The sequence below is a fragment of the Ceratotherium simum genome, chromosome 14, assembly GCF_057802395.1.
Source record: "Ceratotherium simum simum isolate JZ-2026a chromosome 14, ASM5780239v1, whole genome shotgun sequence".
Classification (NCBI taxonomy): domain Eukaryota; kingdom Metazoa; phylum Chordata; class Mammalia; order Perissodactyla; family Rhinocerotidae; genus Ceratotherium; species Ceratotherium simum.
This window is the reverse complement of record NC_141913.1, coordinates 36,064,135-36,089,975: the sequence shown is the minus strand read 5'-3', so window position 1 is coordinate 36,089,975 and position 25,841 is coordinate 36,064,135. Positions and strand designations below refer to the sequence as shown.

Sequence of the window (25,841 nt, the reverse complement as noted above, 5' to 3'; positions counted from 1 at the left end):
TAAGATGTGTTCTTGATATTGATAGAACACAGGTATTGATACCTGAAGAAGAAAGAAGTAAGATTGAGCAGAGGGGGAAATTGAGCTGCAGTGCAGTCCCAGAGAAGGCCTTAGCCGACCCCGTAGGGAGCCCTGGAGAGCTGCCCTGTATTGAGGCCTCCTTAGGGGTAAGGAGGCTGGGCCTTTATACCTCTGTGTTGAGTTTTCAGTCACTGGATGTGGGCTGCCTCTGGAGGAGGGTGTAATCTTGGTCAGGTTGGCTCTGCTCACATGAGGCAATTCCCAGAGGAGTCTGAGAGCCAGAAGCAGCAGGTGGGGAAGAAATCCTTCATTCCTGAAGGGGCCCCTGCCACAGAGGGTTTTTCAGTCTACCATTTTGCCAGAAATGAAAGTCCTTGAAGGTCTCCATCCCTAACCTCTTCCCCAAACAAAAGTCTCACTCCCTATGATCAGCCGGTGCCTGAAGCCCCACTCTTAAAGGAGAGCATCGCTTCTGTGAGCCAAGGGTCTTTTACACACATCATGTCTGTCCTGCTCTGTGCCTTTACCCACTCTGTGTTCCCACCTGCCATGCCTTCCTGCTCTCTCCCTGCCAGTCCAAATCCTGCTTCTCCTGTTCTCGGCCCTCAGTGCTCTTCCCCTGCTCTGAATTCATAGTGCTCTGCTGTCTGTACTCAGCACATTCTGCCTAGCGCTGTCCTGTTGCTTTCTGTGTGACTGCCCCTCGGACAGGAACTGGGGCTGGGCCTGTTTTGTCCTGCCCTGTGTAGAGAGGACTCTCCTCTACTCTGTGTTCCTTCTAGCCTTCCTCTCTCCTGCGCCTTGAGGGTGCAGATCTGGGCTGCCTGCATATGGCTGGTGCAGGCCTGAGACTTGAGGATATGAAACTAGGTCAAGGAAAAGTACAGCCTGACTTTGTGCTGTATCCGAAGTGTGATTCGAAGGCTCTCATTGCTGAGCCAACTCTCCCCCCACCGAGGGGACAAAGCCTTCTGTTCAGCTGCCCAGGGCAACAGGCACAGACCCAGGAGGATCTATCCAAGGGGTGGTTCTGTAGGGGGAGGGTGCCTAGTGGGATGTGGCAGAGGTGGAGGGTGCCCTAGAGAGGAGGAAGGAGCTGAGCTGACCGCCGCCTGGAGTGGGTGCTATGTGGGCAGAACAACTACAGTTTTGCTGATGGCAGCAAATGTTTACTGAGCACCTGCCGCAGGGCTGGGACTAGGGGGAGGCAAGCAAGGCACCCAGGGGACAAAATTTAAGAGGCCTCCCTCTCAGGTGTCGACCTTGTGCTTGCTCGAGCCTGAGAGAGGGGCCGCCCTCAGTTTTGTGCCCTGGGCACCTTCTTGCCTCACTCTAGTCCTGGCGCTGGCCTGCTGTGTGCCCAGCCTGCACTAGGTGGTGGATGTTAGCGTCCTGTCCCTTCCCCACATGTCCCTCAGGGACACAGTGCTGCCCTCTCACTCTTCTCCCTTGTCCATCTCTCTCTCCAGTCCTTTTCTTTCTGACGTTTGTACTTTCCAGGAAAATTTTACCTCTTAGCAGATCAAGCTTCTCCTAATTTAAATGAAATAATCCTCACACTAGTCTGGTTAAACAGATACAATCATCCTCATTTGATACTCACTACAAGATGGTGAGTAACTTATATAAGGTCACGCAGCTTGTAAGACCCTTGTAAGAGATGTTTCTTGTTTATCTCTGAGTTCCCAGGACCTAGCACAGTGCCTGACATTAACTGTCGAATGAATGGATGCATACAAAGGGAATCCTAAAACTTTGTTGCCAGCAATCAACGAACATCCATTAAACTCCTATTCAGCTTTGTGCTGGGGCAGAGGGAATGTTACTAAAGAATTATTAGGTGTGATACATGTCCTTAAGGAACTTACAGAACACTTAAAAGACAAACAGGAACAATATGTAAGACAGTATATAAATAAATTTGTAGTCGTGTGGCATAGACTAAATCTTGCAGGTTTCAGAGGAGACAGCAGTCAGGGTGGTGAGTAGCCAGGGGGAATCTGATGTGGTCTTCGGAGAACTAGTGGGTGTCAGAGACTGGATTTGGGGGGAATCTGGGGGACAGACTGGGGTGTTGAGGCTGGAGGAGCAGGTGAGGGAAGCCATCAAAGGCGTCTAAATTTCTTTTTATTCCCTAGTGCTCTGTGAGACCGATGGCCTCTCTGGTCTCAGTTAGTCTTATGCAGTGTGAGCAGGTGGCCAAGATGGCTCTTCTCTCTCCCAGGTCTGAGGGTGTGGGTCACAGGGGCCGGCTCTTCAGGAGAATGGCTCGGGCCGGGCTTTGCCAGCCCCCTTTGAGAGGGGCCCACAGGTCCTGCAGAGGCCCTGGGCTGTGGGGGGATGGAAATGAAGCAGGTAAGCCAGGAGATGTGATTGAGATGCCATGAATAGAGCGTGCTGGGGTTATTGGGAGGAAAAAAAAATCCATGCTCACTCCAGCCTGAGATCCTATCAATTTGTGCTGCCTATGCCGTCTCTGAGCAAAGGAAGCCCCAGCCTTCCCCCTCCCTCCCCCACCAGATCAGTCCAAGGATCAGTGTTTCCCAGGATCAACATGGCGATTTCCCTGAAAATAAACCACATGTCCAATAGAAGCCTTGAAGGAGGCAAGAATTCCCAAGTGTTTTCTCTTTCTTCCGTGTCAGGCTGGGTTGCTGTCCTTCTGATACAAGCTCACTGCTCCGGGTTCCCTTCTCACACCAGTGCCTGCAGAGCTGATGTCCCCACACTGTGGCCTCCCACCCAGGGCCCGCCAGCAGGTGGAGGTGCCATTCTGCACATCCAGTCAGCCCCCTCTTGGTTCAGGTTGATTAATTGGTTCATTCATTCATTCACTCAGTCATTCGTTCATCCAGCAAGCATAAATTGAGCCCTTTATGTGCTAGACCTGTGGTGTCCACTATAGTAGCCACTAGCCGTTATAGCTCCTGAGCGCTGGAAATGTGGTTAGTCTAAATTGAGCTGTGCTGTCTGTAAGTATAAAATACACACTAGATTTTGAAGACATAATATGAAGAAAAGTTTATAACACATCTCATTAATTTTTCACATTGTTTACATGTTGAAATGATAATATTTTGGGTACGTTAGATTAAAAAATACATTAGTAAAATTAATTTCACTCGTTTCTTTTGACTTCTAAAAAACTTTTTATTTTGAGAATTGTGGATTTACACACAGTTGTAAGAAATAATACAGAGAGAACCTGTATACTCCTCCTGTTTCCCTCAGCGGTAACATCCTTGCAAAACTGCAGTACAACATCGCAACCAGGAAATTAACGTTGATACACTCCATCAACCTCATTCAGATTCTGCCAGTTTTACATCCTCTCATTTGTGTGTCTGTGTGTAATTAGTTCTATGCAATTTGATTACGTGTTTTTATTTTTTTGTAATGTGGCTACCAGAACATTCTAAATCACATATGTAGCTCCCAGTATATTTCTGTTGGATGGCGCTACTCTAGCCGCCAGTTACCAAGATGTATGAAACTGGTTTGCTCTCGAGGAGCTCTTAGGGGAGAGGGACCAAGTACACATGAAAAGTTTACAAACTCTCCAGGATACTAAGTGCCAACTGGGTTGGAGTTCCGGGACACAGAGACCCCTGTGGCCTAGGACTCGTAGAACATATGTGTTAAACCAAGAAAGGAGGTTACTTGTTTGAAGCGGGGTGGAGGCTCTAGTCTTGCCCGCTTGGCTCCCTCTTCTTCAACCCCACCCTCCACCATTTCTCCTCCCTCCTCTGCAGAGGCTTAAAGGTGCCCCAGCGCTTCCACAGAGTCAAGTTTGGGAATCACTGGGCAAGGTTGAGGATTTGAGTGGAGTCTTGAAGCGAAAGTAAGATTTTGCCCTAGAGGATTAGCGAGGCAGCCCCAGGTGTATCTATTTGCTAGGGCTGCCATAGCAAAGCACAGCAGACTGGGCGGCTTAAACAACAGAATGTTATTGTCACAGTTCTGCAGGCTGCAAGGTGTCAGCAGGGTTGGTTCCTTCTGAGGCTATGAGGGACAATCTGTTCCATGTCTCTGCCCTGGCTTCTGGTGGTTTGCTGGTAATCTTTGGCAATCCTTGGCTTATAGATCTCTGCCTTTATCTTCACATACTTTTATCTTCTCCCTGGGTAGGTGTCTGTGTCCATATTTCCCCTTTATGTGAGGACACCAGTCATATTGGACTGAGGGATCACTCGACTCCAGTATGACTTCATCTTAGCTAATTCCATCTACAATGACCCTACTTCCAAATAGGGTCACAGTCACAGGTTCTGGGAGTTAGGACTTCAACATATGAATTTTCGGGGGGGGACACAATTCAACCCTTAACAGTCAGAAGAACTAGCAGGAACAAAGGCCAGGGCAGGAATGAAATGGTTGAGAAGTTCAGCTGGACTGGGTTCCACAAGTTTAGGGGAGAGTGTGGGATGCTAACCTTGGCACATGCACACACTCAGAATCTGAGATGTGATAAGATGGGGGGAATAGAATTAGTAGGAGCTCTTGACAGAGAGTGTTTGAGGGGACCCCTCCCCATGTCCACATCCCTCCACTGCCTCCCAAGGAGGGAGGGGTCCCCACTCTGCTTGTTGTGGTGCAGTGTTTGGGGCCTGAGTGCCAGAGGAGAGCTGGAAGGCTGGTGTGTGCACCCTCATGCTCACCTGCCACCCCGGGCCCCTCCTGCAGGCAGCCCGTCCTTGAAATAAACGTTGACCAAATATTTAACAAAGAGTAATTGGAAGGGGCATGACATTATTGGGTGTCCTGAGGTGCCCACTCATGTGGTCCCGGCCCTGTGGGAGGTTGGGCAGGCAGGGGAGGTCTGGGATGCCAGGCCAGGGAGCAGGATCGTTTGGAGGTTGGCCTGGGGGCCCTGGGCTCCCCTGCAGTGCAGAGGCTGGGGCGGCGAGGTGCTCTCAGGGCTGTGCCTGGAGCTTGTCTGGTTTCTCTCTGGACACTTCCTATGACTAGGTGCCCCTGTGTGCACCCTCCCCTGCCTCTGCCTTGGCATTGTCAGTACTTGGGACCCCCAATCCCCTGTGTCCTGCCCCAGCCACTCCTTAGCCAGTGGCCTCCGCAGAACCATGGGCAGCCTTAGAATCCAGGAGGCTCCTTCTGTTCTCCTGGGTCTCAGGCCTGGCGGCTCTCAACAGGGCCAACCCTCTGCTGCCCATAGATCCCCCACCCACTCGAGTGCCTGCCATTCGCTCCTCCTTTCCCCTCTGAGGGTGGAGAGTACAGGGGGCCAGCCTGGGGAGCCCCCCCTCACCCCTCTCCTCCCTAAGATGCTCCCACCTGCAGCATCTTTTCTGTTGCCTCAAATGAACGGCCCACAGGCAAACCTTGGGGAATGAACCCACTTCTTATTCCCCCTGAGGTTCTTCTGAGGGGGAATGTTACCCTCTGGTGCTTCACGGGAGATAACGTGCGTCGCTAGTGAGTCAGGAACAAGCACAGGCGAGGGAGAACGTGGAGCCTGGTAATTATGCCCATTAATCCCACTGAAAAGGCTTCCCAGCTGGCAGGCATTTCCGCTATGATCTGGGCGGGAAGGTCCTGGCACCTTCTCTGAGAGGCCTTTCCTGACCGCCCACCCCGGCTCCTGATGTGGACCTGGGGAGGACAGAGGACCGTGGGAGGAGGGGGAGGGCTATCTGGGCGCCCCAGGAAGGCCCTAGCTCACGGACTTCCGGGCAGCCCAGCTGAGTTCTTTGCTGCTCAGAAGATGACATTGGGCCCACCTCCCTCCTAGATGGCTTTGAGGGACCACAGAAAGGTGGTGCTGCTTCTCTGAACGGATGCTGCACTGCCTGCCACTTGCCTCTGGCTCGCTCGGCCCCCACTGCATGGACCACCTTGCCAGCCCCAGCAGAAGCCATCATACTCATGCCTCAGGGCCACTGCAGGTGCAGGTGCCTCCTGGAGCATTCTTCCCCAGGACCCACCAGCCCCCTCATCACCCACTTCTTGTCCTGCTCATCTGATGTCACCTTCTCAGAGAGAAGCCCACCCTATGTGGACCAGCACACCTTACCCACCCAAATTCTCATCCCCTCACCTCCTTTTATTTTTTTTCACAGCATTTTCACCATCTGACACATTACATATTATGTCCCTATGAGTTCATTGTCATTATATCTGTCTCCTTCTAGTAGAAGTTAGGTGTCATTGGGGCAGGGCTTTGCTGGTTTCTTCACTGTTGAACCCCAGCACACAGCGTGGCAGGGCTGTTCAATAAATATAGAATAATAAAATAAATATTTTATATATACCCATATATTTAATAAAATGAAAATCGCATGAATGGATGAAGGAAAGTTACCCTCAGTCAGCTGTGAGGTACAATGCCAGTGATTTGCTGACGAATAATAGAAGAGTGGTTGTACATTTTATTTCACAAGCTCAGAATAAAAGAAATGGCTCATTTCCTCATTTTCTTTAAGTTAAGAAAAAGGCTAAACCTTAGCCGCCAGCTGGTGGGAAATTTAGTCTATCAATTGAGGTGCCTTCCCTCCACTCCCCCAGCGTTGTGTGAAGGTCCTGGAGGCTTGTGTGGAACAAAAGTTGGGGGGACTCCTCCGGCCACCCTGGCCCCAGCCAATCTCCTCACTGCTCCCTGGAGGCTTCTGAAGCCCTGGGGCCAGCCTCCCCAGGTGCCCCAATCAGAGGTCTTTCTGAGGCCCTGCTGTCCAGTCAGAGGGGGAACATGGGGGACGAACTCCAAACTACCGTAGCGGGCTTCTTGGACTTGAGGAGTCTTGTGCTCAGCCATGGTCTCACCACCTCCACCCACCCCTCCCCAGACCCAAAGGCCCTCCCTCCTCCCTCCTCCCTCCTCCCTCCTCCCTCCTCCTCCCTCCTCCCTCCTCCCTCCTCCCTCCTCCCTCCCTCCCTCCTCCCTCCTCCCTCCTCCCTCCTCCCTCCTCCCTCCAGGATGGCCTAGCACAATTTCTTCAGTGAACTGGGAAACTTTCAGCCCCCACAACCCACATGGCCCTAAAGTAAGAGGATAAAAAAGCCAAGCTACCTTCTTGGAATGGGGGAGGGAAAATACAAATGAATAATTCAATAGATTATCCTCCCACGAAAGTTAAGCACTGATGTTTTGTGAATGATTTTCTTCTTTTATTATTTTTTTTCAAATAGAGCATACTCAAGGTTATCCTTGTAATAATAGCAGCTCAGTCATTTGCATTCCTGTTATGTGCTGTGTTGCATGGGAGGGAAAGAGGTAGTTACAGACAGGGCTCTGGAATTGCTCTCACCTGGGCTTCCTCTGTGGGCACCTTTTGCGATGGGGAGCACGTCTGTTGTGCATGAGGTGAAAGGCTGAGGGTCGCTGACCCAGCCCCCAAGATGGAAGACCCCAAACTGTGCAGTACGCAGCTGACTCGTGAGACAGGATCCAGAACTTTGGTGGCAAGAGGACTGATCTGGGAGTCAGCACTCCTGGGTTCCAGGCCTCGCTGTGCCACCAGCTGGCTGAGAGGTAGCTTCCCACTCGATGCCTCAGTTTCCTCCACTGTGACGGATGATGCACACTCCGTCCCCCTCATAGGACTAGGGTCAGGATTGGGTAAGATGATCTAAGTCGGGGGCCACCAGTGGGGGTCCCCAGGCTGCATGCAGCCTGCAGCATGGAGTATTTGGTCTGCACAGTGTTTCAAGGTTGAATTAATGGATGGTATTTAATAATTGGGAAATTAAAAATAAAAGTCTGGATTTCCAGCATCTCTTGAAAAATGAACAAAGTGGCAACACGGGGTCTATCTTCCCACATGGCAACAGTGGGCTGGAGCTCAGGGCACCTGCCCTGGCAGGCGAGTATACACTCCCCAGTTCTTGCTGCCGCTGCTTCACTCATTCGCTGGCCTCCGGAGGCTTGACTTTGCTCCCTGGAGGAAAGAAGCGCTTTGTGGGAACATAAAATATTTATGTACGTTTTTTTAGTTGGCTATTTATTGGATGTTTTAGCCAGGGTGTGTTATGGTCTAAATGGTCCAAGGAGAGTGAAGATGTTGAGCTATTAAGGGAGAGTAAAGGCATTATGGGACCATCCCTGACTTTAGAGATTAATGTCATAGAATGAGAGTGGCCTCTCATGGCCAGGACAGGATCCATCAGGAAGGTAAGGGCACCACATTCTTGGTGGCCAGCTGGCTTGAGACTGAGTTGACTCAAGGAAAAGAGATGGATTTGGCTTTGTTCTTGGTCAAGACTTGAGTCAAGAAGGGCTTTCAGCTCAGCTGCTGCAGCCACTTCTGGCTGCTGATCCTTAGGGTCCCTGTCCTCCACGTGGGACGAGGGGAGGAGAAGGGGCTGCAGGCTGAGTGACCCACACAGCGGGTGGTAGCAGTTACTCAGGAGAAGGGCATGAAAATCTGTGCAGCAACTCCACCCGTCAAAGCTCAGCATGAAAACTTGCCCTGGCTTTGTTTTCCTCATGTTTCCTTTTTGTGTTGATACAGCTGTCATCATCGCCATCCCTCCTGTTTGTGCAACTTGGAAAGAGTTACCAGAGACTTTTGCATCTATTATTGTCTTATTTGAGGAAGTCCAAGAATCATTTCGTCCATCAGTAAGTAGGTCCATACTGAGGACCTACTATGCGCCTCCAAACAGTCTATAAAGTTGTCTGTGATTATTTTTATTATTACTATTCTACTGCTTTCAGTCTACATTGTTCCTACTTTTTATGTGATTGTAAAAATAATACATGTTCATTAATACATGTAATATGTGTATACATCAATAATACATATGAAGCTTTTAGAAAGGACAGAAAAGTATAAAGAAGCAGGGAAAAAAATCCCTCATCATAATACACTCAGAGACATGTTAGCTTTTGGGCGTGTTTTCTCCCAGATTTTCCTCTAAGCATTTTTTTAAAGAGATGACATCGTAGTGAACTTACATATATATTCTATTTTTTTTTTTTTTTGCTTGAAGTTAATGATTTCCCCCTGTCATTTAAAATGACTTCAGAGGGCCCAGCCCAGTGGTGCAGCAGTTAAGTGCGTGCGCTCCACTTCGGTGGCCTGGGGTTCGCCGGTTTGGATCCTGGGCGTGCACCGATGCACCGCTTGTTAAGCCATGCTGTGGCGGCGTCCCATGTAGAGTGGAGGAAGATGGGCACGGATGTTGGCCTGGGGCCAATCTTCCTCAGCAAAAAGAGGAGGATTGGCGTCAGATGTTAGCTCAGGGCTGATCTTCCTCACACACACACACACACACACACACACACACACACACACACAAAATAAATAAATAAATAAATAAAATGACTTCATAGATATGATGTTTTGGGGCCATGTAGCCACTCGTCATTTAGTAGCACCACAGCGATTCCAAATTCTCTTCCAGAAGAGTGATTGACACCAGTGACCAGCCCTGGGTATTAGCATTACATGTATTTTGTCAACTTGATAGGTTAAAAAATAAGGATTGCATTACTTTCGTTTGCATGTCTTTGGTTACTAGTGAGATTAAGCCCACACCAAAATTTACTTTTGTTTATTTTTTGAAAAGGCAATGTATGCATGTGTAAGGTTCGAAAAGTCCAAAAGGGTGTGGAAGTGGAAAGTAAGACTCCTCACCTTGTCCTTCAACTGCTTCATTGTCTTCTCTGAAAGAGAACATTGAGTTACATGCATTTAAATGGAATATTATTAGATTTAAGCTTTTATATGTTTGGTAGCGTTTATGTGTCTGCTTTCATGGACTGTTTATATCCTTAGGTTGGAGGTTATTCCTCTCCTTTGACAGGTGAGGAAACTGAGGCTTCAAGAGGTGAAATGCCTTGGGGCCAGCCCCGTGGCATAGCAGTTAAGTGCTTGCGCTCAGCTGCTGGAGGCCTGAGTTCGGATCCAGGGCGCACACCGACGCACCGCTTGTCAGGCCATGCTGTGGTGGCGTCCCATATAAAGTGGAGGAAGGTGGGCACAGATGTTAGCCCAGGGCCAGTCTTCCTCTGCAAAAAGAGGAGGATTGGCATGGATGTTAGCTCAGGGCTGATCTTCCTCACAAAAAAAAAAAAAAAAAAAAGAGCTGAAATGCCTGCAGTCACACAGTGAATGGTGGAATGCAGGCTCTGGGAGGGCGTTGGGGGGCCTCTATCTAGGAATCTTTAGAGGCACTGCCTGGAGGTGAGGCATCTGCCTGTGTGGTTACCAAAACTCTGAAGAACGTGGCCACCTTCGGGCCAGTTTTAAAGGAACATGGCAGCTGCAGGCATGTGTGACTGAGAGGTACTGGGAACGCCTACTTATCCAGAAATTTCTCCCTCATCAAACTGGTGCTGCTGCCTGAAATTCCGCTAAGGGCTGCCCAGCCATTGGGCACCATTTGCTTCTCGCTGAGAACTGGCAGTTGCTGACATGAGCACTACCTAGTTGAGCTCTGGCTCTGCTCCTCTGGCTCTCTGCTTTTCCTGTCCCCTTACACCCCACCCCAGGCCAGTTCAGACCCCCTGGCCAATGCTCCTCCCAGAAGTCCACCTCTTCCCCTGAGGCACAGGTGGCCATTTTAGATGAACAGACTGTCAGTTCTTGAGGGCAACTGCGGGGTCCTCTAGCCCTGAAGAAGATCGTGTGTAATTGTTGGTTGAAAGAAGGCCATTCTCTTGGAGGTATGAGTAACAGGTCATGGGTAAGACATTTTAGGGACAGGGAATGGCCCCTGTGGCCCCTCAAATCATGCCGTCCCTGCCCAGTGCCTATTACTAACATTCCTAGAATTATATATCCTAAAACTCATCTCTTGGGGTGAGAGTTTGGGAACACCTCTGCATCCACAACCCCTTCACCCACCCCAGGAGGGTTTGACCCAGTGAGCAATCTGGAGTGTGTGCCCAGCTGCCCTCACCCCCCCATTTCTTCTCCTTTCCTGGGACAGCGAAAACCTCCTGCTCTAGTTTTCCTCAAGGGGGACCCTGGGCAGGGTGGGATTCAGGATCCTGGAGTTCTAGAACCTAAAGTTACCCGAATCAGCCCCTTTTCCCTACTCTGCTTGCTTAAAGACCTGGGGTAAGATAATTTTGTATCAGGTTTAGATATGTTTCCTCTCTAGAAAGGACTATAAGTGGGTGGGGATGGCAAACCCACACAGAGAGGCAGGCAAAGGGGACCAGTACTCAGGGCAGAATGAGCAGTGCCCGAGCGGTTACGAGAGAAAGGGCTGACGTGGTTCCGAGACAGCACGGCCCAGGGGGCTCCGGGGAGAGAAGGCACTTTAGCTGGACTTTGAGGGATGGGTGGGATTTAGGTAAGTGGGGGCATGGGGTGAGGGGAGTGAGAATGCCAAGAACAAAGACGGGAGAGTTGAAACGCCATGGTGGCTCACGGAAGTGAGGTTTCCACCCGGGTACAGGCAGAGCTGCAGGCAGCTGCTGGAAGGGCCCCTGAGCTGAGGTTTGGAACCTTGTCCTTTGGCAGTGGGGATTCTTGGAAGGTTCTGGAGCAGAGGAGGGGGGCTACTGGCACACTCCTTGAGAAGCTTGCTCTGATGGTCCCGTTCAGGCCGGCTGGGCAGGGAATGCTTGGAGACCAGGAGACAGCGAGGAGGCGGCTGCCCTCCTGGCCTCTACTGACCTGAGGAATGCAGAAATGACAGTGACTTTAGTCTCCCCCTGCGGAGCCTGAGGAGGCCACGGCCTGAAGCGCCACCTTCCTCGGAAGTGGCTTGTGAAGATGGGATATGGATACAATTTCATCCTGAGGCACCTGGCCAGCCCTTTGGTGATCTGGGCTGCACGCCATGCCCCACTCTGTGCCTGGAATCCTGGGCTCTGGCTCCTCAGGAAACCCAAGTGTCCACGGTGCCCAGTGCCCTGTACTCACAGTGTCAGCCTTTTTGGCTCAGCCTCCCTGATGATTCCGACATCTGAGTGGGCACTTCCTGACGCTTGGCCCCAGCCCGCCATATGCAACAGCAGGTGATGCGGTTACCACACACTGTGAATGGAGAGCTACAGACGCACCCAGCACCCCGCCCATAAAATCATCTCCACTGGCCTCCTCCAGGGCCGGAAGTCCCATGTCAGAAATCTGTGACTTTGAGTCTTCAGTCAAAATGGGAGAGGATCTCAGAGATTATTTAGGCAAGTCCCTTCCTTTGACTATAGTCTATAGTTTGTTTTATATAAAAACTTCATCACTAAATGATCCACAGCAAAAGCAGCTCTAATAACATTAAAAATATCGGATAATGGAGAAGTTTTTTTTTTTTTTTTTTTGTGGAAAGAGCATGAGACTATGGGACAGAAAGAGAGGAAGAAGAAGGAAGGGCCTTGCTGTTTTCTGAATGGACTAAGAACTGGGCACACGTTTTGCTTTGGCTTCAGGCTCTGTCCTGTGAGTTGTGTGTCTTTCTCTCCCAGCGAGCTCCCCTCTGCCATGGAGACTGGAGGGTATGAGAAGAGAATCAGAGTCGCTCAGCAAAAGCATCAGTCGAGCACCTCATGTATGCAGCCTTCTGCTGGCAGGGCCCCAAGGGGCCTCCTCAGCCCCATGTCTGGCTGGAACCTGGGCTCACACGCGTGTGGGAGGAGATCTGGACTTCTCAGGAGGGAGGTGGGTGGACATCGAGGAGACAGCTCAGCTCTGTGATACTCTCAGTCAAAGACTTTAGAGACATGAGACAGTTCTCCTCACTTGAAAGATGGGAACAGAGAGTTGTGGAGACTTGCCTAAGGTCACTCAGCTCCTTTGTGGCAGATATGGATGGGCCAGATCCCCGCTCCAACAACCATTGCTGTCCTGTTCCCCTTGCTTAGAGGCTATTTATTATTAAGGGTTTTATTAAAAAAATTCATTTTTCTCCTTTCATTTGTCTCTTTTCCTCTGAGTTCCTTTTTTTTTTTCTTTTATTTTTTGTGTGAGGAAGATTAGCCCTTAGCTAACAGCTGTTGCCAATCCTCCTTTTTGCTGAGGAAGATCAGCCCTGGGCTAACATCCTTGCCCATCTTCCTCTACTTTATATGGGACGCCGCCACAGCATGGCTTGGTAAGAGATGCGTTGGTCTGCACCTGGGATCCGAACCTGCCAAGCCTGGGCCGCCAGAGCGGAGTGCGCGCACTTAACTGCTACACCACTGGGCTGGCCTTCTGGAGACATTTTTGATCATCACATTGGAAAGCTGGGGAGTGAGGTGCTACTGGCATCCAGAGGAAAGAGACCAGGGATGCTGTTCAACATCCCACAGTGCACAGGACAGCCCACAACAAAGAATGATCCGGCCCCGAATGTCAGTAGTGTGGGGTGGAGAAGCCCTGTGCTGGGGTGATTGGGGGCACCAGACTTTCCTCCGTAGCATTTTCTTCTCCCTGGTCAGGTTCCCTCTGAGAAACCCATCCCTAGCCAAACCTTCAGGGCAGGGTGGGTGGGACCAGTATCTGAAGCCATGTGCACCCAGTAAGCTGACTTTCAGGTCAACCCAGCTGTTTTCAGTTTAGTGTCTCCATCTATGAGGACAACAATGCAGAGCTTCTCTGGGTCAGCTCCCCAGAGAGCAACCTCCCGACATCTGTGGGGTGGGCCAGCAGGGTGCCCAGACTACTTGGGCTTAAGGATGGGGTCCTGGGGTGTGTGTCTGTTGGGGGAGGGGGTGTCTAACTGCTCCTTATACAAACCTAAAACAATCCTCCTGCTTCCAGCTCCATTTTCCACTCCTATCTTCAGTGGCCCCAGGTACCCCCTGTTCCTGAGCCTTCCTGAGTTGTGCCTGGCAAATAGATTTGCTTCTTATAGGCGACAGGATTCCACTCTCTCTGGTCTAAGGCAATTACCCATCTGCTTTTCATCTTCCAAAATGTTGTCGCCAGCCCCCTTCTATCCTTCCTCTCCACGTTCTGCCCTTATTTATTCTTTTGCTGTCATTTCAGTCAGTTTGGGGAGGGAGCGGAGAGAACCACGTGTGTCAAGTCCATCATCTTAAACCAGGAGGAGTGTCTTTGTGCGTTGGAAAACTAGATTTCATTAAAAGCTTTTCAGTGTATCTGGCCTCTGAGGACCGCAAAGTGCTGGTGGGCGAGGGCCCTTGTGGTGTAAGTCTCTAGAGGAGGGAACTGAGGTACGTGCCACAGAGGAGGTATGAGAGCTCTGTGACCTTGATCTTGCTAAGCCTTAGTTTCCCTGTGTGTACAATGTGTAACCTCGGCCTGCGGGAAAAGTGAAATGAGAGGGTGGATGTAGATGAGCAGAGAGCATTGTAAAGGGCCGTGGTTTATTACCATCATCCTCATGGTTGGATGTCGCCCTCGTCTACACTGAGTGCGTGATCGAGGCGGTGTATCACTCGGCACAGCGACAGAATGTGGCTCTCTGGTAGACGGGCTGAACCCAGCACTCGAGCGTTGAGTACCGACTGCCTCGTTCTCTTGCCAGAGGCCTCCAGTTTGGTTGGCAGAGTGGCGACCAGCTGGCCAATTGGACGGGGCTCTGTAATGTCACGGACGACCCAGCAGTGCAGAGCGGCAGTGACTCCAGCTCCAGGTACAGACCCCAGCGAATGACCAGGGAGGGGGAAAGCCCATTCTGGGGTGACCTGACAGCCCCTGCCCCATGGCTCACTCCCAGAGCTGCCCTCAGGGAAGAAGCAGGCTCCGCACAGTGGCTCAGAGCTTGCTGCCTTTTGGGATCCCGCCTTGTCTCCTTTGACATCAGGGGTGAGGGCTGGGACCCAACCACAGCAAAGTAGGGACTCACTGACCCCTCTCAGTTGGCGGTGGGTGTTGAGGGGGGTGGGGAATCTGGGTCTCAAGCCTCCATTTGAGGTGGGGACATCAGCCCTATCACTGCTGTAAGGATTTCGGATATCAGCTGGCAAGTGTGTGTAGGTGTGTGTGTGGGTGGCATCAGGTGGTGGGTGTTGGGCATGGGCTCCCCGCTCCTCTGAAATCCCACCGTGCAGGCAGTCCCTACCCTGCCCACAGGTGAGGCTCACTTTGGCTGGGAAAGAACCATTTCCAAAGAGATTTGACATTTGTACAGTCACGTGGTTATTTCTTCTTGATCTGCTATAGCATTTGGAGCTGAAATGGGTAATGAAGGGAGCTCTGTGAATTCAGGAGTAGGAGTTCAGTAAATATTTGTTGAATGAATGAAAATGGAATATTCTCAGACAGGGACCCTCATTGCTGGGAGGGCATTGTGGGGAATTTTTCAGACAAGGCAGGATGCTCTCTGCTTGGAACTGGGTGTGGACGGAACCTGCACCTAAGGGTTTCCAGAGGCTGATTAAATTGTTTAGTTCCTGAATTTTTGCATTTCTAAGTATGAGCTAACTCTCAGATATGTTTCCCTGGGAAAGAGGCCCGAGTTTTCGTCTCTATTAATTTTGATAACAAAACATTAAATTGATCCCAAAGAAGAGGAATAAATGTGTTTTTCAGGATCCGCCAATGCGTATGATTTTGTTCAATGCTTTGAAAAAGAAAAGCTGTGGCTCCCATGTCAGAAACCATTTGGGGCAGAGTCCACAGACAGGCCTTGGGGTGTGGGGGCGGCCTCAGGGACCAGGGTCTTATTCTGGCCTTTAGGAGCCCAGTTCTTTCCATATATGTGCAGTGGGAGCCGTGGCCAACCGCTTGGCCCCTGGGATGTCACCCAGGGAGAGTGAGGAGTCCAGAGTTGTCTGTTCCATATGTTGAGCCTCCTATGTTGGCCCTTCTGCTGCGTTACCCGCCCAGCCAGATGGGGGTGGTGTAGGTAAGTCCACAGGTGTCTGCCTGCCTAGGAAGGACTCCACGAAGAGCTCAGCGAGAGGTTTTGGCTAAGAAATGCTAATCAACTGAGCAAGATGGGACAGGCCCCTGGGAGGCCATTTCTGGGCTGAGACCACTGCTCGAGTTCTATTTCTGACTTTTCTCTACTGCCAGCATCTTTTCTCTTTCCGCAATTTTGTCTCTAATTTCTCTGCCTCTCTCGCCCCACCTATTCTCTCCCTTTCTTCCTTCCACATTTTCTTGGTCCACTTTTCTTTCTCCGTCCCTATGTCCTGCCTCTCTTCTCTGCTTCCTTCCCTCTCCTCCCTCTCTCATCTCCCGTCCCTTTCTTTTCTCTCCCTTTCTCCCTCTCTCAGTGACTCAGGCCAGCCTCCCCTTCCCTGTCAGCTGGGATCCCTCAGGGGCAGAGTCATGGCTGGCCTCTGTCCATTTGGTTTGGGAATTAAGGCGCCCTTTATTCAATGTAATCACGAGCTGAGCTGGTTGCCTTCTGGAGAGCCGCCACTTGACCAAGAAGTCCCTTAGTCACAGAATAAAGGTGATGACTGCACATCCCAGGTTTTTCTGGGACAATTCCATTTCACATGCCAATTTCTGGTTGGCCCCCAAAATACCCACGTGTATGAGAAACCACAGTACGTATAGTTCCCACACGTGGGAAATAATGGTGAATGTAGTTAGAACTGACCTGTATGTTGGAGATTTTTCACCTCGGCCTTCTTTAAAACGGATAGAACAGCTCCTGGCAGCAGATTTGCAGGGCTTGGGGGAGGACAGAACAAGGATGCCACAGGAAGTGCAGAGTGAAAGTCGTCATCCCAGTGAACACCTCTCCGTGCCTGGAATACGCAATGAGCTTCGTGGTGTTATTCACCTATTGAATGATTCAGCGCATGCCATATTTTGCTCTCTATCGTTGTGTGGTGTGTTGAAGTGTGGTACAACCTGTTATCATTTATTATTAACATCGTTGGAATGGAAATCAGGAGGCACCTTATATAAGCAGAGGATAAAGAGGGGCAAAAAAGCAAATGACTCATAAATTGTGCACTCAACCAGGAGCTACAAGGAGAAGGAGTGGGTCCAAATGTTTGGTCTAGAAAACTCCAAATAGGACCACAAAGAAAATCTGGGCCAGATAGTGCTTATGAAGGCTGTGGTTAGGTCCCCTCATTGGACATGAGCTGGGGGAAGTCCAGGCCAAAGTGGAAAGTGTGTGCATTATAAAACATACATTGACATAGCTTTATTAATTTCAGGTCTGGGTTTGAAAGTGTTGTCCAATAGGCATCCTTAGGGGAACTGCTTTAATGAACAGATAGGAATAATTTTAAATCAGCAAATGCTTCTATTTAAGTGGGTGCTTTAAACAAGCAGGAAGTAGTAGTAGTATGGCACATAGTAGGTGCTCAATAAATGTTAATTGAATAAAAGGATGAATTAAGCAGGGCCATAGTTAAGGCAATTGGTAAGAAAGCAAACTTCAATGTCAGTGTCCCTGAATTCCCCCTTACAGGTTTATTCCTTTGGATTAAACCTTGTCCTCTGCTGGCATTCTCTTTGAAAATTAATCCCCAGAAAGTGGAAACACTTTGGAATCATAAACTCATTCCCAGTTTGGAATGATGAGAGAGAATTTTCTCTTGAGAAGAGCAGGTAGGAGGGTGGTCTGAGAGTTCTGGGTAGCAGGGTGGGAAAAGGGAGACCGAAGGTGGGGGAGGGGATGCATAAGAAGTAGAGAGAAGGCAATGGAGGCAGTTTATATACTTCTGCAGTAACTGATGAGAAATCTTCCCAAACACCCCCACGGAGCATGGCAATTCTGGGAAGGTAGCTGGGGAGGGGAGATGGGGAGAGCGCTTGTCCCCCGTGGCCAGCTCAGCGCTTTCACCCCTCTGGCCTGGCCCAACTGCCTGCCTGCCCAGTGACCACAGTGGGACAGTGGGAGCAGCAGCACCCTTGGCAGTCTTGATCCTGCGGGGTTAGCAGTGTTACATCCACTGCCTCGGGACGTCCCAGGGAAAGGTCCCACAGTCACAGGGGCTGAGGGCAGCTGAAGCAGGAGTCCCCAGGTGCCGCCTGGCCCGTAGCCACAGCTCGAAGAACTTCACTCAGCTTCTGCCAGCTGGACCCTGCTCCAAATCCAAGTCCTTGTCCTCCTGCCAGTAACCACCTCCCACCCCACCTCTTCCTTGACGCTTTCCCTGATAGCCCCTTTAACTCTATATTCTGTAGGAAGTGTCTGGCCAAGGGCTATTTCTGTCTCCAGCAAGTGCACATAAACCTTTCCGTGTTTGCTCAGGTATTCCTCAGAAACTGAGATGTGGGTTGGACCTTCAGGGCCCTGCAGACCCTCTAGCTTCAGACACAGCCCACAGGTGGCCTGGCTGGCTGGCCTCATGGGTCCCGTCTCCCAGACTCCGCACAGCCTTGGTTCTCCCAGGCTGGGATGGGATGGCAAGAGGCGGTGTGCAAAGACAACTCAGGGAACCCTTCTTTCCGATGTCTAGAGCAGAGCTGGCCCAGGCTGCCGCCCACCCAAGCTGCCTGTTCTGGGGATGGCATTCTCCCTGTGCTGCTGGGCTTCCAGGTTGGGGTGCAGGGGCCTTCCCAACCCCCTGTGGGTGGTAGCACCAGCCACAGGAGAAAAGAGCAAGCTCCACACTGATGACACAAGAGCCTCTTGGCTCTGTAGAAGAGCGAGCCGAGTGAGTGCGGAGGGCCTGGCCAGAGCCCTTCTCTCTGGCTGAGATCTATGTGTGTGTCTAGCATGTACTGTGCAATATGGGGTTTGGAATCATCATATTTCAGAGCTGGAAGGAACTTGACTGAATTCAATTTAGCACTTTATTATGCTGTATTGAATTGTTCCATAATTGTTTCAAGACAGTGTATAATTAGGTAATAAATTGTGTGGTACAGGTGGCGAGTGCTCAGAGAGCTCAGTGGAGAAGTCAGAGTCGCTACGTGGTGGGATGAGACTTGGCTTGCATCTCGATGGGTGATGCCCATGGCTAAGCACTCTTGGGGGCTGACTGTGTGCCAGGCACTCTGCTGGGCACCTGACGTGCATTACTGCATTTAATCCTCACCCTCAAGCCTCTGAGGTGGTACTATCATTGCTCCCATTTTATAGACGAGGACTCTGAGTCACCACTTCCAGGTGGTGGGGGGTGGGGCTGGAACACACCCCATTTGGTGTGCTAGACACTAACAGGTGTGCTAGACAGAGGGATTCTCCTGTCTGGGCCGTGGACAGATCACCTGGGGTTGGGTGTCCTCAGCTTTCCCTCCCAAGTCCTCTCATAGCATCTATTCCTGCCCTCAGCTCCTGGCTGTGAGGCCGTAGTAAAATGGCCATATTGATTTAAGTAGGTAATTATGTACATATTCCAGGCAAGATGAACTTTAGGGTCTCTCATTTCCCCCTCTCCTATCTCTTTCCCACTTTTTATCTTCTGTGTCTCCCCCCCGTGCAGCCCCTGTGTTTGGTGCTTTCCTGATTTTATCCCTAAAAAATGCTTCCTTCTACCTGCTCCAGGGGATTCTGCATATCAAAGAGGAGCCCTTGGGGTCAAGGTTACCCCAAGGGACAGACTTTTTCATGGTGGACCTTGAGGTGTGGTGACAGCTGCTGAGGGCTGGGGCAGCAGTGGATCTGCACCCCTGCCTTGCGGGTGCAGGCTGGCTTAGCTTAAACCTTCTGGTCAATGTTCATTTCTGTGGAAAAGGACAAAAAAAAAAAAGAAAAAGGGACGAAGCTTTTGGGCTCTTTCCAGCTGGGAAGAATTTGGAGAGTCAGGGTTGGCAGAGTGTTCTGGGCTTGGCACTGGAAAAACAAAACAAAGATGCCATGGCTTCCCCCTTTCCTCCCACGTACCTGACGTGGATCTCAGACAGACGGAGGAGGCTGTCTGTGGAGGCGGGGTTGTTGGTGCCTGAGATTCCTCAGATGGAGTCGTGCCATGAGCACCCCTTGCCCCTGAGCTTTGGGGCTCTTAGTTGAGTCTGAATTGAGTCTCCTGGGCAAATAACCATTTACATGAACCTTTCTGTGCCTCAGTTTCCTCACCTGTAAAACCTCCACCTTGCTCAGTCACTGGTGGGGTCCTTGGAGTAGACCTCCTGGGTAGAGCCTGGCCCCCACTTTGCCCCTGACTCACGACTGGGTAGGAGACGCTCCCTCTCAGGGCCTTGTTTCCAGATCAGATGGTCGTGGACGCCTGTCAAGGCCTAACCCCTTCCTCACCCCAGGTCAGCTCTCCGAACTGTCTGTTATTCCCTTCAGCAGCCGTCATCCATTCTCCTTCCTCTCCTTCTTCGTGGCTCCTGCGCTTCCTGCCTCCCAGACCGTCTTCAAGAATTTTATACCAGTCACTTAGCCAAATCAGGAGGCCACAGAAAGAAGTGAGAATGGAAAGAAATGGAGGATGGAAAGAAAAGAGGGCTGAGGTCAGGCTGGGAGGACCAAGCATCCACCTGATAAGCAGTTTAGGGGGCGCCCAGAAGGTAAGGCACCCAGGGATCTCCCAGTTTTCCATTCCTTGTAGCTGTGCATAGCCCGCACCCCCTTCATCGATGGCTGTGAAGACTGCTGGGATAGTGGGCGATGGGGCTCATAGAACCTCACCAAGAGGCTGTCCTCCACCACGCGGGCCTCCTTGTATGGTGTAAACCTTCCCTCCCTCATGCTCAACTGGGGCTCCTGGGTTTGCCTTTCGGAGCCTCACAGAACAATTAAGTCTGTTCCTTCTTCCTCTAGCTGTTCCTTCACACATCAGGGAATCCCATTCTCTCCACCCCCACCCAGGACCAAGTCTTTACACGCTCGCTGTCTCAGTCCGAGCGGGTGCTATAACAAAGTACCACAGACTGGGTGGCTTATAAACAACAGACTATTTCTCACAGTTTTGGAGGCTGGAAGTCTGAGATCAGGGTGCCAGCCTGATTGGGTTCTGGTGAAAGCCCGCTTCTGGGTTGCAGACTGTTGTCTTCTCGCTGTGTCCTCACATGGTGGAAAGAGGGCTAGAGAGCTCTCTGGGGTTTCTTTTATAATGGCACTAATCCCATTCATGGGAGCTGAACTCTTGTGATCTAATCACTTCCCAAAGGCCAAACCTCCTAACACCATCACATTAGGGGTTAGGATTTCAGCATATGAATTGAGGGGGTGGGGTGGGACATTCAGTCCCTTGTGCTCACTCAGCACTCTTTCACGTTGAGGCTTCTGTCTCCAGCATGTCCCTCTCTGGAGGAACAGCCTCAACCCCTGCCAGTGGGGCTTCTGCCTCCCCGTTCCCTTGAATCTGCTCTTGTCAAGGTCACCGATGACCTCCTAGTGGCTAGATCAGGGAGCCTTCTCCATCCTCCTCTTCCTTGACCTCCTTGACATTGGACACTGCTGACCCTTCTGTCCTGGAAACGCTCTCTGCTCTTGGTGTTTGTGTCATTGGGCTCTCTGGGTTTTCCTCCCACCCACAGACCTTCCTTTGCTGGCTCCTTCTCCGCTGTCACTATCTGAATGTCAGAGCTGACACAGGCTCATCCTCTGCCCTCTTCTGCCCTCCGTCTGCTCTCTCTCCCCAGATCTTATCGAGTCCTTTGTCCCTTGACTCTGGAATGTATTTCTCTAGCCCTGATCCACACTGGGCTTCAGACGTGCATATTTAACTGCCTAACTGTTATCTCCTCTTGGATGTCTAAGGGTCATAGCAAGCTTAACATGGCCCAAGAACCTCTGATTTACACTCAAACCTGTTCATCTCCTTCATTTCCCCCTCCTTAAATGACTCCGTAACCCAACTAGTTGTCCAAGCTAAAATCCTGGGAGGATTGATTTCTCTCTTTCTCTTTCTCTTTCTAAATCCTAGCATCAGCACGTCCTGCTGGTTCTATCCCTAACCTATTTTCTGGGTCTGTCTCCTCCTCCCCACCTCCTTTGCTCCCACTTGGTGCAGTCCACCATCTTCTCATGCTGCAGTAGTCTCCTATCTCCCTGTTTCTCTCTCTCTTTACGACCCATTCTCCCTGCAACAGCCAGAGGGAACTTTTAAATCAGATCGTGTTATTCCCCCCCGCTTAAATGCTCTGCTGTATTGAGTGGCTCACAGGCGAGCTTGACCTGGCGCTGCTCACTTCTCTGACCTTGATCCCTCTCAATTCCACCTCCCCCTCTGCTGTCCCTGCAGCTTGCCAGCTCTTTCTGTCCTCAGATCATTTGCATTTACTCTCAGTTCCCTCTCTGGAACTTTCTTCCCACACATCTGCAGAGGACTCCATCCCTCTATGCATGTCCCTGTATTCCTTGACCTCCCACCACTCTTCCAGGCACCCTCCAATCCTCTCTCCTGCCTTACCTTTTACAGAGCTCATCACTACTTGGCACGATGTTGAATTAATATTTTGTCTGTATCCTCTCATGGTAGGCCATGAGGATGGAGATTATGTCTGGCTTGGTCATCACTGTATCCTGGCCTGAAACAGCACCTGGCACATAGTAGCGAATCAGTGAATCTTCAGTGAGTGAAAGAGGAAAACAGTCATCCATTGAGAGGCACAGCCAGGCGTGGAGGAGTTGCACGTAATCCAGTGTCATCAGGGCTGGGCTGGAGGTCTGCCCGGGGGCCGTGGGCACTGAGGAGGGAGGGCAGGGAAGGCTGCCAAAGGAAGCTGGCCCTTGGGCTGACCTCTGATGGGTGAGCAGGTAGTAACTAGGAAGACTCAGCAAGGAAGAATATTCCAGACAGAGACTAATGCAGGCTGGAAAAGATAACTGAGTCACGTCCCTGGCACTGGGATGGAGAGGAGGCCTGCTAAGGAAGTAGAGGTGGTGAGATTGGGTGGGAGATGAAGTAGGAGGAGGCCACTAGGGTGCAGCTCTTGGCTTGGGCACCTGTGGGGATGGTGGTCAAAGTCCACCGGGAACAGTAGGGATGATGTGCGTGTGGAAGACTGACCAGTGCTAGTTCAGATACACGGAGGTGGTCCAGGCTGTTGAGCCGAATTTTACTAGGGGAGCTTTGCAGGGGTCCCTGGTCTGGCCCAGAAAATAAGGCTACCGCATACGTCCTCTTGCAGGGAATATCTAGATACTGCATCTGGGGCCCTGCAGAACCACTGTGGGGGAAAGAGGAGTGGATCTTGCATTAGAGTTTGCCCCTGACCCCCCAGGCCCCACCTGGTGCCAAGAATGACACTCCAGTGAGGTTCATGCTGGGTGCAGGTTAATCACAAGACTGTCAAGTGTTGCACTGAGAACATCAGGCTTTTTAGCTTTCAGTTCTGATATCTCAAAACAGCTCGGGGGATTCCTGGGGGCAGATAAGGAAACCGTGGCCCAGAGAGGGCCGTGGTCCAAGCAGGTCCGAGCCAGGTCTCTCCGCCCCCCGGGAGGGGCAGTGTCTCCTCCTGACAGCTGTGACCCCAGTTGTTGACAGCTGAGCCCCTCTGCCTCTCTCTGTGCCTCTTTGGGAAGACACTCCAGTTGTTTGAATTGTCAGGCTGCAATTGTCAGACTCTGATTTCCATGCGTTTGCTCTGACAGGTGGTGTGCTATCTCGAGACGGCAGCTGTTCTGGCTCTAGGAATAGCACTGAGCTCAATGAAGGGCTGGCGGCCTGGGGAGGGGGTGCTGTTCACTGAGAACCACCCCCCCCTTGACCATGGCTTGTCAGAGTCAGGGGAGGGAGTGCACTGAAGTGACTAAGAACATGGGTTCCGGGATCTTAGAAGCCTGAGGTTCCTTTTCCAGTGCCCCCATTTACTTGCTGAATGACTTTGGACAAGTTACTTTATCTCTTGCAGTCTGAGTCTTGGGTATAAAATGGGGAAATAATACCTACCTCATAGGGCTGTTGAGAGGCTTAAACGAGACAAAGTTAAAGAGTCTAGTATCAGGCTACCATATACAGTTGTCCAAGGTGGGCACTGCACAAAGATACCCAGCCGAGGTCAAGTGGGGCTGAAATCCAGCTCTCTCTCACTTGATAAGCCATGTGCCTGGATGTGGCTTAATTCATCTGGAGAAAAGGTGCTTTTCCCTAATTTGCACAGAGGTGCCACTGGGTAGGAACCCAGTGTGGAATAAATAAACCACTCTGTGGTTCTCTGAGACTCTGCACCAGGCTTGGCAGGAGCCCAGGAGTTCTGATTGCTGAGCTGGGGCAACTCCCTGCTCCTGGGGGCTGGCAAAGGCCTAATAGGCATGCCCTGTGTGACACGGGGACCTCCTGGGCTCCTGTTCTCTTGAACACCATCAGCGTCTGGGGAGGAAGGGGCATGTTAGGTAGCTGAATGCATGGGCTTCATCTGGTACCGGCCAGTGGTTGCTGGGGGCTCAAAGTACTGTTGCCCCCAAGGAAGACCCCATGGTCCTGAAGAAGCTCTGGAGGGGGCACCAGGCCAACAGGGGAGCCCTCTATGGGGTAGGCTCGTGAGGAAAGCCTGGTGGGAATGACAGACCCAGGCCCTCTGCGCATCAGCCCCTGGGCATGCTGAAATGCAGCCTCTGCAGCCTGCAAGGCTGGAGCCAAGTCTGGGTGGGAGGAGGAGAACTGATGTTCAGGACCATCGTGGTCACCTCTGCATTTGTCTTCTCACTTAGGGGAGGCCATCACCTGCTGATCGGGCAGCCAGGGCTGCCCAGCCCTGCCCTCCACAGTCCCTGAGGGCACAGAGACGGGGCAGGACGGATGCGGCCTGTTGCCAGCATCAAACTTGGCTGCCGGAAGCCAAGTGGCATCTGAGATGAGCTGGGCTCCTGATCTGACCGGCTGGGACTATTTATACCTGTGAGATGCCTGAATGTGATGCCAGGGTCCCCTCCCCTTTGAGCTGGGTAGAGATTGTCTTTCCAGAACTGAAAGAAGAGATAGTGACTAACCTTGAAAGGCTAATGGAATTAAGAAGGTTGGAGAAACTGCTGCTCTCAATCTTCTAACAGGTTAAGGGGAAGCTTGAGCTAATTAGAGTGAGAACTTTGACTTAAAATAAAAGGGCGTTTATTATGATTTCCAATAATAAAAGAATCATAACTCTATTACACGAAACTTATAAAAATCCAGAAAGGTATTTTTAAAATAACTCATAATCCCATTACTCACAGAAGCCCCATTAACATTTTGTACAGTCCTTCCCTTTTCCCATGCATCCACGTAGGTATATAGAATTTTTGAGGGGGATCAGTTTTGTAACTTGCATTTTCCACTCGATGTTATCACGTGAGCATCTTCCCATATCATTACACACAAAAACTTAAGCATCCTTTCTGACGTCTGCATAATGGTCTATATCCACACCAAACAGGGATTTCCATGGCTTCTTCCAGAATGCAGTCTTTGGACATCCTCAGAAGCAGAATCTAGGGGTGACTCTGTGTGGCAGGGCTTCTCACAATCTTATTTCCTCCTGTCTTTGGAGACTGAGACGGAGAGTACAACCCAAAAGAGCAAAGCCCAGGTAGGATGGAAGAAGGAAGCAAGGACTGTTGGCTCCATTTCAGATGGGGAAACTGAGGCTTTGGACCCAGGGGTGGGGCAGTTTTGATGACTTGGCTGAGGTACCACGTGGAGTGTTTTCAGGGCACCTGGGATTTGTCGTAATCGGGGATGGTAAGACACACAGACGTGGAAATGACGGTCATGAAGGAGAGGTTGGTATACTCGCAGAGCCCTAGAAACAGGAGGCCCTCCGTGCTCTCTGGGGCCACATGGGGAAGGACCAGAGTCGGTCAGGAGGCCGAGGGAGTGAGGGAGAAAAGTGGGCAGGAGCCTTTATTGTGGTTTCTCTGGAAGGAATAGGTAAGGCAGGTAAACAGGCTCAGGTTTGGCTAGTTTGAATAATTTCAGTGGGCTCTGGGGCATGGGGACTGTCCCTAGTTGTCTGGCACCTGGCTCTAGGGTGATCAGCGAGGGGATAGTGGCCCTGAGTGTGAGAGGAGGTGGTGGTGGTGGAATATAAGCTCTGGATTGGTTGGTTTGCATATGAAGTGTGTGCTCCAGGCCAGTGAGTCATTTACCATCTCTAGGAACTGGCCGGCCCTGGGAGGGGCAGTCTCTCCAGCGTCAGCAAGGCCCCAGATGTCAAAGCATCAGAAACACACCG

At 51.0% G+C, this 25,841-nt stretch overlaps 1 protein-coding gene across 5 annotated transcripts in view; it reads left to right on the top strand.

The window, feature by feature from the left end:
* Window positions 1-25,841, top strand: part of ST8SIA5 (ST8 alpha-N-acetyl-neuraminide alpha-2,8-sialyltransferase 5) — a 71,323-nt gene that overhangs the window by 10,836 nt on the left and 34,646 nt on the right. For 3 of the 5 annotated variants that reach the window (XR_015554318.1, XM_087439178.1, XM_014781390.2), the window contains exon 2: window positions 14,401-14,508. The exons of the other annotated variants lie outside the window; for them this stretch is intronic. Coding sequence is in view for 2 of the 3 variants with exons in the window: in XM_087439178.1 (XP_087295304.1) it covers window positions 14,401-14,508 (108 nt within the window). In the remaining variant the exon portion in view is untranslated. The remainder of the gene's footprint in view (window positions 1-14,400; window positions 14,509-25,841) is intronic. 5 annotated transcript variants of the gene reach the window in all.